Source organism: Stegostoma tigrinum, chromosome 9 (genome assembly GCF_030684315.1).
Source record: "Stegostoma tigrinum isolate sSteTig4 chromosome 9, sSteTig4.hap1, whole genome shotgun sequence".
Classification (NCBI taxonomy): domain Eukaryota; kingdom Metazoa; phylum Chordata; class Chondrichthyes; order Orectolobiformes; family Stegostomatidae; genus Stegostoma; species Stegostoma tigrinum.
In genome coordinates this window covers 4,232,088-4,245,727 of record NC_081362.1, presented here as the reverse complement: position 1 = coordinate 4,245,727, position 13,640 = coordinate 4,232,088, and the positions used below count along the sequence as shown (strand labels likewise).

Below are 13,640 nucleotides of genomic sequence, written 5' to 3'. Positions count from 1 at the left end.
CTGGATCAATCCTAACCTTGACCAGGACCCAGTTACGCCAGATGCCAGCCTTCTGACAAGTGTTTCCAGTCAGCAGTGATAAACTAATTTAGCACCAGAATCTTCCGTGAGGGTGTACTTCTTAACACATGTCAATGTGCATACCCTCTTGTCATGATGATGATTGTCAATGTGGTCTTCTTAACTTTAATCTCATCCAGCTAACTCAAAAATCCTGGACTTGGACAGAAATCAGTTAAAACTCAGCTGGAACACTTTAAAATGGTCATCAAAGTCACCTGACCTGAAAGTAAGAGATAGTAAGAACTGCAGATGCTGGAGACTCTAAGATAACAAGGTGTAGAGCTGGATGAACACAGCAGGGCCAAGCAGCATCAGAGGAGCAGGAGAGCTCTGATTAAGGGTCTAGGCCTGAAACATCAGCTTTCTTGCTCCTCTGATGCTGCTTGGCCTGCTGTGTTCATCCAGCTCTACACCTTGACCAGAAAGTAACCAAGCTCAACAGGAATTTTCAAAGGAATAACTATCCAAGTGTAATTATAGGGACATTAATATTCATCATCTGGAATGCATTGTTCACAATGAGACCGTCACGTCTCTGGAGATGAGACTACTGCACTGTGGTTATTGCCAGAAAGAAGGACTACCTTCCAAAACTCATTTTGTAAAGAGGGGGACTGATCCCTGCACCAGTCCCAGCTATACCAAAAGATAACAGGAATTCTGACAATTGCCTGTCAAAATTTGGTTAAGAATGGATCATCCCCATTGTGGACCCAACAGCTAGTTTTCACACATGAAAACACCGTCTGTGTAAAGCCATGATTATAGATACTTTCTAACCAACATTTTCAGTGATATTATTACAGCCTCTGGAAGGAGTGGGACTTGAGCCCATGCCTCCTGGCTTAGAGGTGGGAACACTACCACCACACCTCAGGGGCCCAAGCCATGGTTATAACTTGCAGTTTTGCTACAGCAGACAGTGACATGGAGAACAACTTGCAGACTGTAAGCTCATTCGAAATGGTGTGCACGGTTCTACAAAAATGATCAACATTGAAACAGGATTGACTGTTCCTCAAGATCTCGTAAAATGCAGAAATTTGATATGTACAGCTACATGTCCACCTCTTTTCACTTTGTACCTTAACATTTGTTTACATGTTTGCATGGATCGTATATTTGGGATTTTAATCATTTTAATAAGTTTGATGCCTTTACAGTTGTTTGGTAACATGGAACTTGACTATTGCTGGGCAAGGCCATTTTGCCAAAGTTTTTTGTTTTAAACTCTTCTGAACATTCACAAGATAGCACTGTAAACACATTCCACTGATGAGAAGAGAATACTTTCTGATTGGCAAATGGACTTCTATCGGTATAGGCATTATAACGAAGAATGCACCAGTTAGATAATGACTGATGGTTAAGTAGAATCACAAGTTTATTGTATAGGTACTTTGATCAGCTAAACCAGAAGTCCTTCATGCTTCCTAAAAATCTGTTTCATCAGAACCGGAACATGTTAGGGGTATAACATCAGTCATCTGAAACATTTAAGAGTTAAATAGTGTCAGATGTGCTGAGCATTTTCAGTTTTTATACTTGGTTTTAAAGTAGGTACAGCGGTCTGTAGTGTCAGTTGTTAATGTCATAGTGTGAAGGTGAGGACGAGGATTTTGAGGTATTTTCTTTCTGTTTATGTTGAGTTGCCAACTCTCCAGAATTTGAAGGTAATTTACCAGGATATTGCCATGAGCAATCCTATAAATTACCCACTATTGTTGAATGTTTTTGTTGTAGAAATGACCTTGCAAAGGGTGGGAAAAATCAGATTGGGAGCATAACACTGGATTGTAATGAAATATCTCTTGCTGACTAAATGAAACTAGATTATCCAAAGTACTGATGATGTAGAGGGCTACCTGTGTGGGACAGGAAGGGGACACATAAAAACTATTTGCGGCAACTGCTCAATTTAGCTGCAATTGACCACAATGTACTTGAACAATGTGAATTCAGTCATTTAATTCATATCGGGGCAGGTTACACAATAAAGAATTATCTTATAGTATTTAAGTACAAATTACTCATTCAATATTCATTTTTAAAGTGGAGTAGGGTGAAAAAATGTCAGGTATTTGGGCACTAAATAGCTTGACAATTCTTCAGTGCAGTGTTCTACAAGATTGCCAGCAAGTGAAACATATGGTTAGCCCAAGTTATTGGGTTGAAGTTGTGTGACAGTGCTGTGGTAAAATAGGTTCTTGTGAAGCATTCATAGTACAAGACATAGTTAGTTGTATTGAACTTCTCTGTACAAATACCAGTTTCCCAGAAATTAATTAAATTATCCAGTTGAGTAAGTAACCAAAAAATTCTAATCCTGGAAGTTACTTAGTAAAAACAGTCCCATCATCTTATTATCAGCTTCTGTTACTTAAGAAACATTTACTTCAGAAATGCTAACGATGACGCAAACCATAAAACACTTTTGAACTCACAGAATGTTTAGTGAATTGAAAGGAAGGAAAACACACAAAATTGCTGCTTCTTCAGGTTGATACAAAATTTAACACAATTGACAAAAACCTTTTGACAACATATGATTCCATTCAACAGGTTAACTTTTAACCCTGAAATCTTGCTACGCAGACTGTGCATTTGTGACACTTTATTGCCAATAACAAGGCATCCTATATCCAGTGTTTGAAAGTGAAGAATGCTTGAAGTTCTGTATCTTCGATGGGCTTATCATGGATTCCTGCATAGACTTTCATCAAAAGCTCGTTCTTCATTTTCCGATCAAGGGTGTTGATGTAGTTATCAATGGAAGCTGCAAAGCAGTGCAAACATTACGTAGAAGACACGGGCATAGAACATAGAACAATACAGCGCAGAACAGGCGCATCAGCCCTCGATATTGCGCCGCCCTGTGAACTAATCTAAGCCCGTCCCCCTACACTATCCCATCATCACCCATATGCTTATCCAAGGACTGTTTAAATGCCCCTAATGTGGCTGAGTTAACGACATTGGCAGGCAGGGCGTTCCATGCCCTTACCACTCTCTGAGTAAAGATCCTGCCTCTGACATCTGTCTTAAATCTATCACCCCTCAATTTGTAGCTATGCCCCCTTGTACAAGCTGAAGTCATCATCCTCGGAAAACAGCTTTCACTGTCCATCCTATCTAATCCTCTGATCATCTTGTATGTCTCTATTAAATCCCCTCTTAGCCTCCTTCTCTCCAATGAGAACAGACCCAAGTCCCTCAGCCTTTCTTCATAGGGCCTGCGCTCCAGACCAGGCAACATCCTGGTAAATCTCCTCTGCACCTTTTCCAATACTTCCACATCCTTCCTGTAATGGGGCGACCAGAAATGTACGCAATATTCCAAGTGAGGCCGCACTAGCGTTTTGTACAATTGCAGCATGACATCACGGCTCCGGAACTCAGTCACTCCACCAATAAAACCTAACACACCGTAAGCCTTCTTAACAGCACTATCAACCTGGGTGGCAACTTTCAGGGATCTATGTACATGGACACCAAGATGCCTCTGCACATCTACACTACCAAGAATCTTTGTTGGTAACAAGTTACTGTTAGTACAAACTGAACCTAAATGAGTGTATATTAATTTTTTTGGATTTTCTCCTAATTGTAAAGTGGATAAAGGATAAACTTTTATTATTCCTGCCTGTTAATTAGGCACACATTTTCATATTTTGTAACTTAGCTTTGACAGCTTTACTATCTTAACATGCCCTCATAACTATTCTGCTGAATTGTCTTGTTATTTAATTGTGCATACATAGTGGCATGAATCAGTGTGCTGTGTATCATGCTTTTGAAGTAACTTGGCAGTAGCCATTTTATACAGAACTCTTAAATGATAAACAATACTGTCTAATCTGTTGCTTTCGTTCAATATCGTAATGTTGTCAGCCAGGTGGCCCTCCTAGAATGAGTTCCCTGTTAATCCAGTCCAGAGAGTTCTGGTTGACAAAAGGACAGCAGTGTGAGAGGTACTGTTCACACTGGGAGCTGGCTCTGAGGGAGCTTGATCAATGTCAAGGGCTCTCCATGTGTAAACAAAGGGTGACTTGGAGAGGGCATACCAGCCTCTCTAGAGTTATTTCTGATATGTCACTGAAACAAACTATATTATGAACCATTGCAGAGAATTCTGAAATAAAACATCCCAGAGTTCTCAGTGATGTACAGGTTTAAAAAAAACCTGCTAGAGAAAGAAAATAGTATGGCGCCTTTTAAATTAGAGGGTCAGGCAATAGTGCAAGAGAATGAATTGCCTCTTGGTGAACCCATCCTATGTGTTTCTTCATAACCAAATGAATTATGTAGATTGAAACTGCTACATGTTTTCGTTTCTATAATAACATGGGTGTCATTGGTAAGGATCCTTAACTGTCCTTGAACTGATGATTTGCCAGGCCATTTCAGAGGCAACCCCATTGCTGGGAGTCTGGAGTCACATGTGGGCCAGATTGATTTAAGATTTCCTTCCCTAAAGGACATCAGTGAACCAAACTCTGTCATGGTGTTTAATTACTGAGACGAGCTTTAGACTCCAGATTTTATTAATTGAATTTAAATTTTACCAGCTGTGATGGTGGGAATTAAATTCCTATCTCTATTGGTCTCTGAATTATTAGTCTAGTGACATTCCGATCATGCCATTACGTCTTCCTCCACCCACCAAAAAAACAGGATGGCTTGTTTTATCTTGGCATATACTTGTCAAATTGCAGTTTCAACACAATATGAACAATGTTGAGGTAACTAGTACATATAATGACAATAACGAAAATAAAGTTGCTGGAAAAGCTCAGCAGGTCTGCCAGCATCTGTGAAGGAAAAAAGAACAGAGTTAATCTTTCAGGTCTGGTGACCCTCCTTCAGAATTTTACGCACCTAGTCCCATCACTCTCCCATACGCAATCAAGTTTGGAGCCAGGCGCTTGTCATCGTACTTTTCATACTTCATTAACAGGCGAACGATCTCTCCAGTAATGAAAGCATCATCAAATGTTTGTGAATTAATGGGTTTCAAAGGAAATTTGCTATAAACATCCACTGCTTGCAGGGGATTGGTCTTGAGGAGAAGTTCTGCTAATTCGATGTAAGCATCATGCACCTGAAAACGGAAGTCATTTCATTGTTTTCAGTTAGATGTTTAAATCTGCATCTTATACTGACGAGTCCAATCTTTGCACTGCTTAATCTCATTCAAATTAAATTGTGCTGTATTTATGTAGGGTTTGCGCAGCTCAGACTAGCTGCTCCTAAGGCCTGACTTTCCATACTGCAGACATCACAGGAACAGTGAGGATAAATCAGGAATGTGTGACGGAGGCAGTGACTTGCCTCCTGGCTGGGTATAGCATTCGCATTCGGATCCAAGTTAATTGCTGGGTTTTGAGGTGTGCGAGAGGCAGGGCAGGAGTCTCATTAAAGTGCAAAACTTAGTGTCTGATGATGTAATTGAGATCCAGATGGTACTGAAAGATTTTTTTTTGGGAGACCTGATGGTCCAACAAGTAACGCCAGACACGCAGCAGCACGTTTAGGAAGAGTGCAAATCTAACCTTTTTTTGTACAAGTTTCCTTCATGGACACAAGAGTGCTGAACAGAGAAATGTCAAAGGCTGTCTCTAATCCCAAGCCAATTCATCAACTTTAAGTCAATTCCCGGGGGTTTGGGTCTGCAGTGAGATGATATTACAGGCTAGGTTTCCACTTCAAAATCATGAGCCTGGAGTTGTTATGTTTAGTGGTAATCATGCTCCTATTACACTACTTGGAAAGCCAACTTATCTTTGCTCTTGAGATAACACAGTGTGAAGCTGGATGAACGCAACAGGCCAAGCAGCATCAGAGGAGCAGGAAAGTTGATGTTTTGGGTTGAGACCCTTCTTCAGAAACTATTTCAACCCGAAATGTCAACTTTCCTGCTCCTCTGATGCTGCTTGGCCTGCTGTGTTCATCCAGCTCTATACCTTGTTATCTCTGATTCTCCAGCATCCTGCTATCTCTGTAGCTTTGTTCTTAGCTTCTATGGCTTTAAACACTCCCAAGTTTAAAGTAAAGAAAGGCACAAAAAAAAGAGTGACCCTGTAAAATTCAGGTCAGAAATCACACGACACCAGGTTTTGTTCCAATAGACTTGTTTGAAAACATAAGCTTTTGGAGCCTCAGTCCTAACACCTGAAGAAGGAGTGAGGCTTCGAAAGCTTGTGTTTTCAAACAAACTGGTTGGGCTATAACCTAGTGTTATGAGATTTCTGACTTTGTCCACCAGTCCAACACTGGCACCTCCACATCGTGGCTAAGATCCAGGGCAGTTGACAGTTTTTATTTCGGCATAAATCTAATACATCGTAATCTCATCCAAACAATGTGGGAATTAAAAATGTTAGCATTAAAAAGGAAAAATAAAACTGGAGCCTTGGCGTCTGTGGTTACAGCACTTATTTTGATTATCCCAAATCTCAACCCAATTAATAACCTATTACTACCAATGTTGCTTCCAATATAATTTTAGCAAGCAATTTCTTACACAGGGTCTTACTGAATTCATGCATGTGACAAATGATCTCTCTTTACCAAATTTGGTGACTTTATCAGATAATTCCGATAGGATATTCAGATTTAACTACTACACTATGCTGTGTAATCTGAGATGGCAGAAGCCAACAACATCTGAAACTCATCACTTCCAGGCAGAATGGCAAAGGTATTGAATACACACTCACAACAACCCAAACTCAAAGGGAATGTGGATTAGCATTTAGCACTCTTCTGGCCACTTTAACAATGATATCTCACTACAGACTGGGATTGGGAGAAATAAGTGCTGGTGGATTATGATAAAGAAATACCCTTCAATGGTTGCTCATTAAACCTTGAAAAATTATGTGATTGAAAATACAAAGGATTAATTTGCAGTACCCCTGGTGCCATTTTGATCACTTCATTGTAGTAATTCTGGGCCTCAGCAGATAATTCATCCAAGCGTGACAAAGCACGAGCCAGTGCTAAGCGATAGGCAAAAGAAACTGGGTTTATGGCAGGGGGAATTGGTGATGGCTTACCACCTTGACCAGTGCCAGTGGCTATGAAAAGAAAACAAGAAAATAATGTTAATTTTCTTTATAATATCAGCTTTAACTAATGCAACCTAAAGTAGCTCTATCCTGGTATAAAAATACCTTTATGTTTGATTTTAATTTTTAAAAAATCTATAAATGAAGCAATTTAAGCTTTAATTTTAAAAGAATTAAAATTCACTCTTAATAAGTCAGATATAACTTACGTAACAACATTTAAAAAAAATTAAACTCTTAAAAGAAGACCACATGATTGTCTTGTACTGATGTGGTGGGACTGTATACAGGAAGACCCTAACAGGGATTGACAATGGTCAGAAAGCAACAGAAGGAAGCCAGAACAGGGCTGATGCAGTTGTAATATTAACAGCACCTTTGGCCTTTTCAAACAGAAACCTGTGAATGAAGCTCTCATTTATTTTGAAATTGTAAATATGAGAAGTGATTTATAATATGACAGTGTGGCCATTGTGGTAAGAAGATAATGTGCAGATGTACCAGCCAACAACAGGTCACAGGTACTGTCAAGCAGCATCATAGGAGCAGGAAGGCTGACGTTTTGGGCCTAGACCCTTAATCAGAAAGGGTCTAGGCCCGAAACGTCAGTCTTCTTGCTCCTCTGATGCTGCTTGGCCAGCTGTGTTCATCCAGCTCTACACCTTGTAATCTTGGATTCTCCAGCATCTGCAGTTCCAATTATCACAGGTACTGTCATGCAGGTTATGCCTCACAATGATAGCTGTAGAACTCGAGTGACAAACACAATACAGGATTAAACAGGCTACAATTTATTATTTAATCAATCAGCAATACTCTTGGAGTGATATATCATTATTGTGTAAGTGCACAAATTGCACTTCAGCACAGTGGCTCAGTGGTTAGCATTCGATTCCAGCCTTGGGTGACTATCTGTGTGGAGTTTGCATGTTCTCACTGTATCAGTGTGAGTTTCCTCTGGGTACTCTGGTTTCTTCCAACAGTCCATAGATACGTAGATTAGGTGGATTGGCTGTGGGAGATGTAGCGATACAGTGGTGGGTTAGGTTCGGGTGGGATGTTCTTTAGAGGGTTGGTGTGGATTCAATGTGCCTGCTTCCACAATATAGGGATTCTATGATCTAGCAGGTTGTGTCTAATGCCCACAATGCAAAATTAAAAGCCTTTCTTTATCAGATGATGATTGTCCTGCTGTGGTTTGCAAACATTTGTTTATTTCCTCTCAGATTTATAGCATTCACCTTGGGGCACAGTCTTATTCTGATTATAAAAACTTTTTTATGAACTGCTTTTCAAAGCTATGCATCTGCTTGAAACAAAAGCTCGTCAATATAAGGATGACCAATGGAGAAATATGAGATGCCCAGAATTCCATAATAAGGATTTTAAATGGTTGGATATTTCTGGAGTATGGTACATACCATTGTTTTAGAATATTCCTGAATGTTTCCAGAAGCAATGGCCAGAAATAGTCATTCTTACAGACAATTTTTTAGTCATCAGCATCACCATCACCATCACAATCTGGATATGTCCAATCACTCTGACAGCACAGTGGTATACAGTCAGAAGGAAGTTGTCCTGGAAGCTCTCCATATCAACACCAGAACCCATGTCAAACATGGGCAAGGAAACATCTGCAGATTACCACCTACTGTCTTTTTCCAAGGGTACTGGAGTCCAAAAGGGCACTTAGGTTTAAGGTTAGAGGGGAAAGATTTGGAAGGGGCCTAAGGGGCAAAATGTTGCATGTATGGATCAAGCTGTCTGAGAAAGTGGTGGAGGCAGATACAATCACAAACATTTAAAAGGCATCAGACAGGTAAATGAATAGGAAGGGTTTAGAGGGAGATGGGCCAAACACAGGCAAATGGGACTAGGTCAGTCTGGGATATCTGGTCGGCACAGACTGGTTAGACTAAAGAGTCAGTTTCTGTGCTGTATAATTCTATGACTCAGTGATGGTCCACTCAGTGCATGGCACTACACAATGGGATAGATTTCAAACAAATCAAGCAACTCAAGACTGCACATTCAATAGGTACCTTGGACATTGTGGTTGCATACTGTTCTGCTGTTACCAATCTCTAACCTCTTGGCCTAGCATAATGCCTACTCCATCTTTACCATAAAGCCAGGGTCAACTGAGTTCAATGAACAGTGAAGGAGGACATATAAGGAGCATCACCAAGCATATCAAAAAATGAGGCAATAAAACTGGACTACCTGCATGTCAAGCATATACACATCATGCGACAGGCAGAGCTGAGTGATCCCACAATCAATGAATCAGATCTAAGCTCTGCAGTCTTGTCACATCCAGTCGTGAATGGTGATGGACAATCACACAACTCACTGGAGGTGGATAACAAAAGTAACAAAGTGTGTAGCTGGATGAACACAGCAGGCCAAGCAGCATCTCAGGAGCACAAAAGCTGACGTTTCAGGCCTAGACCCTTCATCAGATGAAGGGTCTAGGCCTGAAACATCAGCTTTTGTGCTCCTGAGATGCTGCTTGGCCTGCTGTGTTCATCCAGCTACACACTTTGTTATCTTGGATTCTCCAGTATCTGCAGTTCCCACTATCTCTGATCACTGGAGGTGCAGGCTCCACAAATATCCCCATCCGTTATGACAGAAGAGCCCAGCACATCGGTGCAAATGATAAGGCTGAGGCATCTGCAGCAATCTTCAATCAGAAGTGCTAATTGGATGATCCATTTCCTGAGGTCCCCAACATTACAGATGTAAGGCTTCAATCAATTCAATTTACTCCACATGATATCAAATAATGGCTGAAAGCACTGAATACTTCAATGAATGTGGGCTCTGACAACATTCCAGCAATAGTACTGAAGACTTGTGCTCTAGAACTAATCATGGTCATGGCCAAGCTGTTTCAGTACAACTACAACACTGGCATCTACCCAACAAGGTGTAAAATTGCCCTGATTTATCCTGTACACAAAAAGCAGGACAAATTCTATGCTAATATAGTCTCATCCGTCTCAATCATCAGCAAAGTGATGGAAGGTGTGGTCTACAGTGCTAACAAGTGGCACTTACTCAGCAAAGACCTGCTCACTGACACTCAGTTTGGGTTCTGCCAGGGTCACTCAGTTCCTGACCTCATTACATCCTTGGTTCAAACATGGACAAAACAGCTGAACTCAAGAAGGAGGTGAGAGTTTCCTTGGCAGCAAGGCAGTATTTGACTCAGTATGGCATCAAGGAGCCCTAGCAAAACTGCAGTCAAAGGGAATCACGGGGAAAACTATCTGCGGGTTGCAGTCATACCTGGCTCAAAGGAAGACGGTTGTGGTTGTTGGAGGTTAGTCATCTCAACACAGGGCATCTCTGCAACTGTCTGTATGGAGTTTGCACATTCTCCCATGTCTGTGTGGGTTTCCTCCCACAGTCCAAAGATGTGCAGGCCAGATGGATTGGTCAGCTAAATTTCCCATGGTGTTCAGGGATGTGTAGATTAGGTGGGTTATAGGGGGACAGGTCTGGGTGGGATGCTCTGAGGGTCCGTGTGGACTTGTTGGGCCAAAGGGCCTGTTTCCACACTGTAGGGATTCTATGATCATGACCAATGTGCTTTTGGATGGGATGTGGAAGATATGGCCAAGTGGTGTGACAGCCTTCATGGGATTGGTTTAGTTAAGGCAGAGAAAGCCAAGAGGAAATTAGGTAGAGGTACATAAAATCATGAAGGGTTTTGATGAAGTGTATAAGGAGGAATTGTTATCAGAAGGGTCATCAACCTGACAGCAAGATTTAAGATGAAAGGAAAATGAACCAGAGGTGACATGAGGGTAAAGAATTATATTCATGAACTTGTTCTGATCTGGGATTCACTGTCCCAAAGAGTGGTGAAGGAATTCAACATGTATTTGCTGCAAGGAAGGAGATGGAGAATGGGACACTTATATGTTTAGCATATCCCCTTCTTGGCACTGACTTATTTCAAAGTTGGATTTTGAAATCCATGGCTTTAGAATCTTGAAAACCAATCTATATTTAACCAAAGAGTCAAAGTTTCCCCATTGCCTGAGATCTAAAAATTAAATGCACCAGCTTTTTATTGATGATAAGCAGTGCACACATTGAGAACATTTTTAGTTTGTAATTCTGATGACAAAGATATGTATGTGAGTTTTAGAGCTTTGCTTCTTACAGGTACCAGGGACTGCATCTTTTCCAGCCGGTTGTTCAGGTTGTCTTGTGGGAGTTACAATCTTGGCACCAGCACGTCCCCTGGTGGAAAATGCAAAATGCTCTGCTTATTGTCACATCAACACTAAGATTTTACTCCCAATCATAGTAAAAAAAAACGCCAGCTCTTAAAAAATCTCAAGTCAGCCTTATTCATATTTCCATCAGCAGCTCTTTTCTTAGGGAATTTATGAGTAAATACTGGTGGCTAGCGAATAAAGTTCTTTCGCCAACCTCAGGGAAATAAAATTCAAGATGAGGTGGATGGAGATTTGAATGAAGCATAAACTCTAGCAAAGGTTCACCTGACGTAGGAGCAGCACTCCGAAAGCCTGTGATTTCAAATAGACCTGTTGGATTATAACCTGGTGTAATGTGAATTCTGACTTTGTCCACCCCTGTCCAACACTGGCATCTCTATATCATGGCCAGCAAAGGAGCCTGTTCCTCTGCAGTATATTCTAGGAAATATAGCTGAAGTTGAGGGAGCAGATTCAAAACTTTTAAATGTACGTACTTAAAAGCCAGGGGCAAATGGTCAAAGGTAGGGACACTTTATGACAAATTTTGAAGGGTGGTATGCTCCCATCCCTGGACCAGGGGGTTTCGGAGGCTACATGAGGATTTCCGAGCCATGTCAGGATGGTTTCCTGATGCTTTCAGGAGATGCGTGTTGGCAGGTGGGTCGCTGCCTGCTTAACAGAGGCTGAGTTCCTTCAAGCTCCAATAGGGGTTAGATTTCAAAGGCTCATCAGTGGGTGGACAGGCACAGCACTGCATGATGTGTAACGGAGGCTGCCCAGGATCAAAGTCAGAGACTCCAACATTCCACCACCACCTCTCCACTGTCCCACGCCCCACTCCTCAAACCATCTACTACCACCAGATGTGTGGACCAGAGGGCGAAAGACCATAACAGTGGCATCACGCCTACTTCTGTGGAGGGCATCCCCTATGAGAAATGGCCCTCTAAAGTATGCAATAATTTCTACCTGCATCTTGAGCATCTTTCCTGCTCAGAAGTCTCCACTTATCCAAGTGGTGCTGCTCCTTTGATTGGGTCTGCAGCACCAGGATCTGTCTGTCCTCCTTGATATTATGTCTGAAGGTGGCAGGACAGGTTGAGTATGTGGACAAAAGCGTGTGGGATGCTGGTTTTTTTAACGTAGGGAGAGTACAAAAGCAGGACATATGGATGAACGTTTACTGAAGTACTGTTTCTAATTCTGTGCACCAGAAAAGAAAAATCAGTGAAAATGAAATCTCACATCCCTGGAACCAGTAATGCCAACAGATGGGAGAAGCGGAGATTGTTCTCCTCAGAGAAGTGAAGGCCGTGAGGAGATTTGATGAAGGTGTTAAAACGTTAGCAAATGGGTTGAAAACCAGAGGCCCACTTCCGGTGAATGGGAAAGAACCAAAGGTGACTTCAGCAAAATCAATTTTCAGGCAGTGAATAGTTAGGATCTGGAATATACTGTCAGAGAAGGTGATTGAGGCAGGTTCACTTATGAAATTCAGAAAGCAACTAGATAAGCATATGAATAATGGGGAAAGGCTGTAAGAATTAGTGTAGCTACATTGCTCTTGCACTGAGTCAGCGTGTACTGAAAGGATGAAAGCATCTCCTTTTGTGTTATAAACATACAGCAGTTGTTTCCCTTGTGGGGCAATCTAGAATGAGAGGTCATAGTTTAGGCTAAGGGACAGCAGAGATAAAGTAGTGATGATAAATTACCTCTCGTAAAGAGTTATTAATCTGTGGAATTCATTGCCTCACAGTGCAGTGGATACTGGGAGAGTGAATAAATTTAAGGGGGAGGTAGAAAGATTTTTAACTAGTAATGGATCAAGGGATAATGTAGAGTGAACATGAAAGTGAAGTTAAAGCCGAGATGAGATCAGCCATGATGATACTAAATAGCTGAGTAGGGTTAACGGGCTGAATTGCCTATTCCTGTTCAAGTTCTTATGTAAAGGAAATTAATATCCGAACTGACCTAACGTGATGAATGAGTTTAAAGTCTTTTGTTCATTCTGCTTATAGTCCGTATAAGTTGAAAACACTAAATCCATATGTTTGCTTCTGCTTCGAGCAAAGCTAGCAATGAGGTTGGGTGATTACAAAGTGTGGAGCTGGATGAACACAGCAGGCCAAGCAGCATCTTAGGAGCACAAAAGCTGAAGGGCCTAGACCCTTCATCAGAAAAGGGGGAGGGGGAGAGGGTTCTGAAATAAATAAGGAGAGAGGGGGAAGCGGATCGAAGATGGATAGAGGAGAAGGTAGGT

At 41.4% G+C, this 13,640-nt stretch overlaps 1 protein-coding gene across 3 annotated transcripts in view; it reads right to left on the bottom strand.

The window, feature by feature from the left end:
• Window positions 1-1,483: 1,483 nt before the first annotated feature.
• LOC125454813 (uncharacterized) overlaps window positions 1,484-13,640 on the bottom strand; it is a 71,612-nt gene continuing 59,455 nt past the window's right edge. For all 3 annotated transcript variants that reach the window (XM_059648316.1, XM_059648317.1, XM_059648318.1), the window contains 4 exons: window positions 11,314-11,393; window positions 6,979-7,142; window positions 4,942-5,164; window positions 1,484-2,839 (listed from right to left, as the gene is read on the bottom strand). In XM_059648316.1, coding sequence (XP_059504299.1) covers window positions 2,700-2,839; window positions 4,942-5,164; window positions 6,979-7,142; window positions 11,314-11,393 — 607 coding nt within the window. In that variant the 3' untranslated portion in view covers window positions 1,484-2,699. The remainder of the gene's footprint in view (window positions 2,840-4,941; window positions 5,165-6,978; window positions 7,143-11,313; window positions 11,394-13,640) is intronic.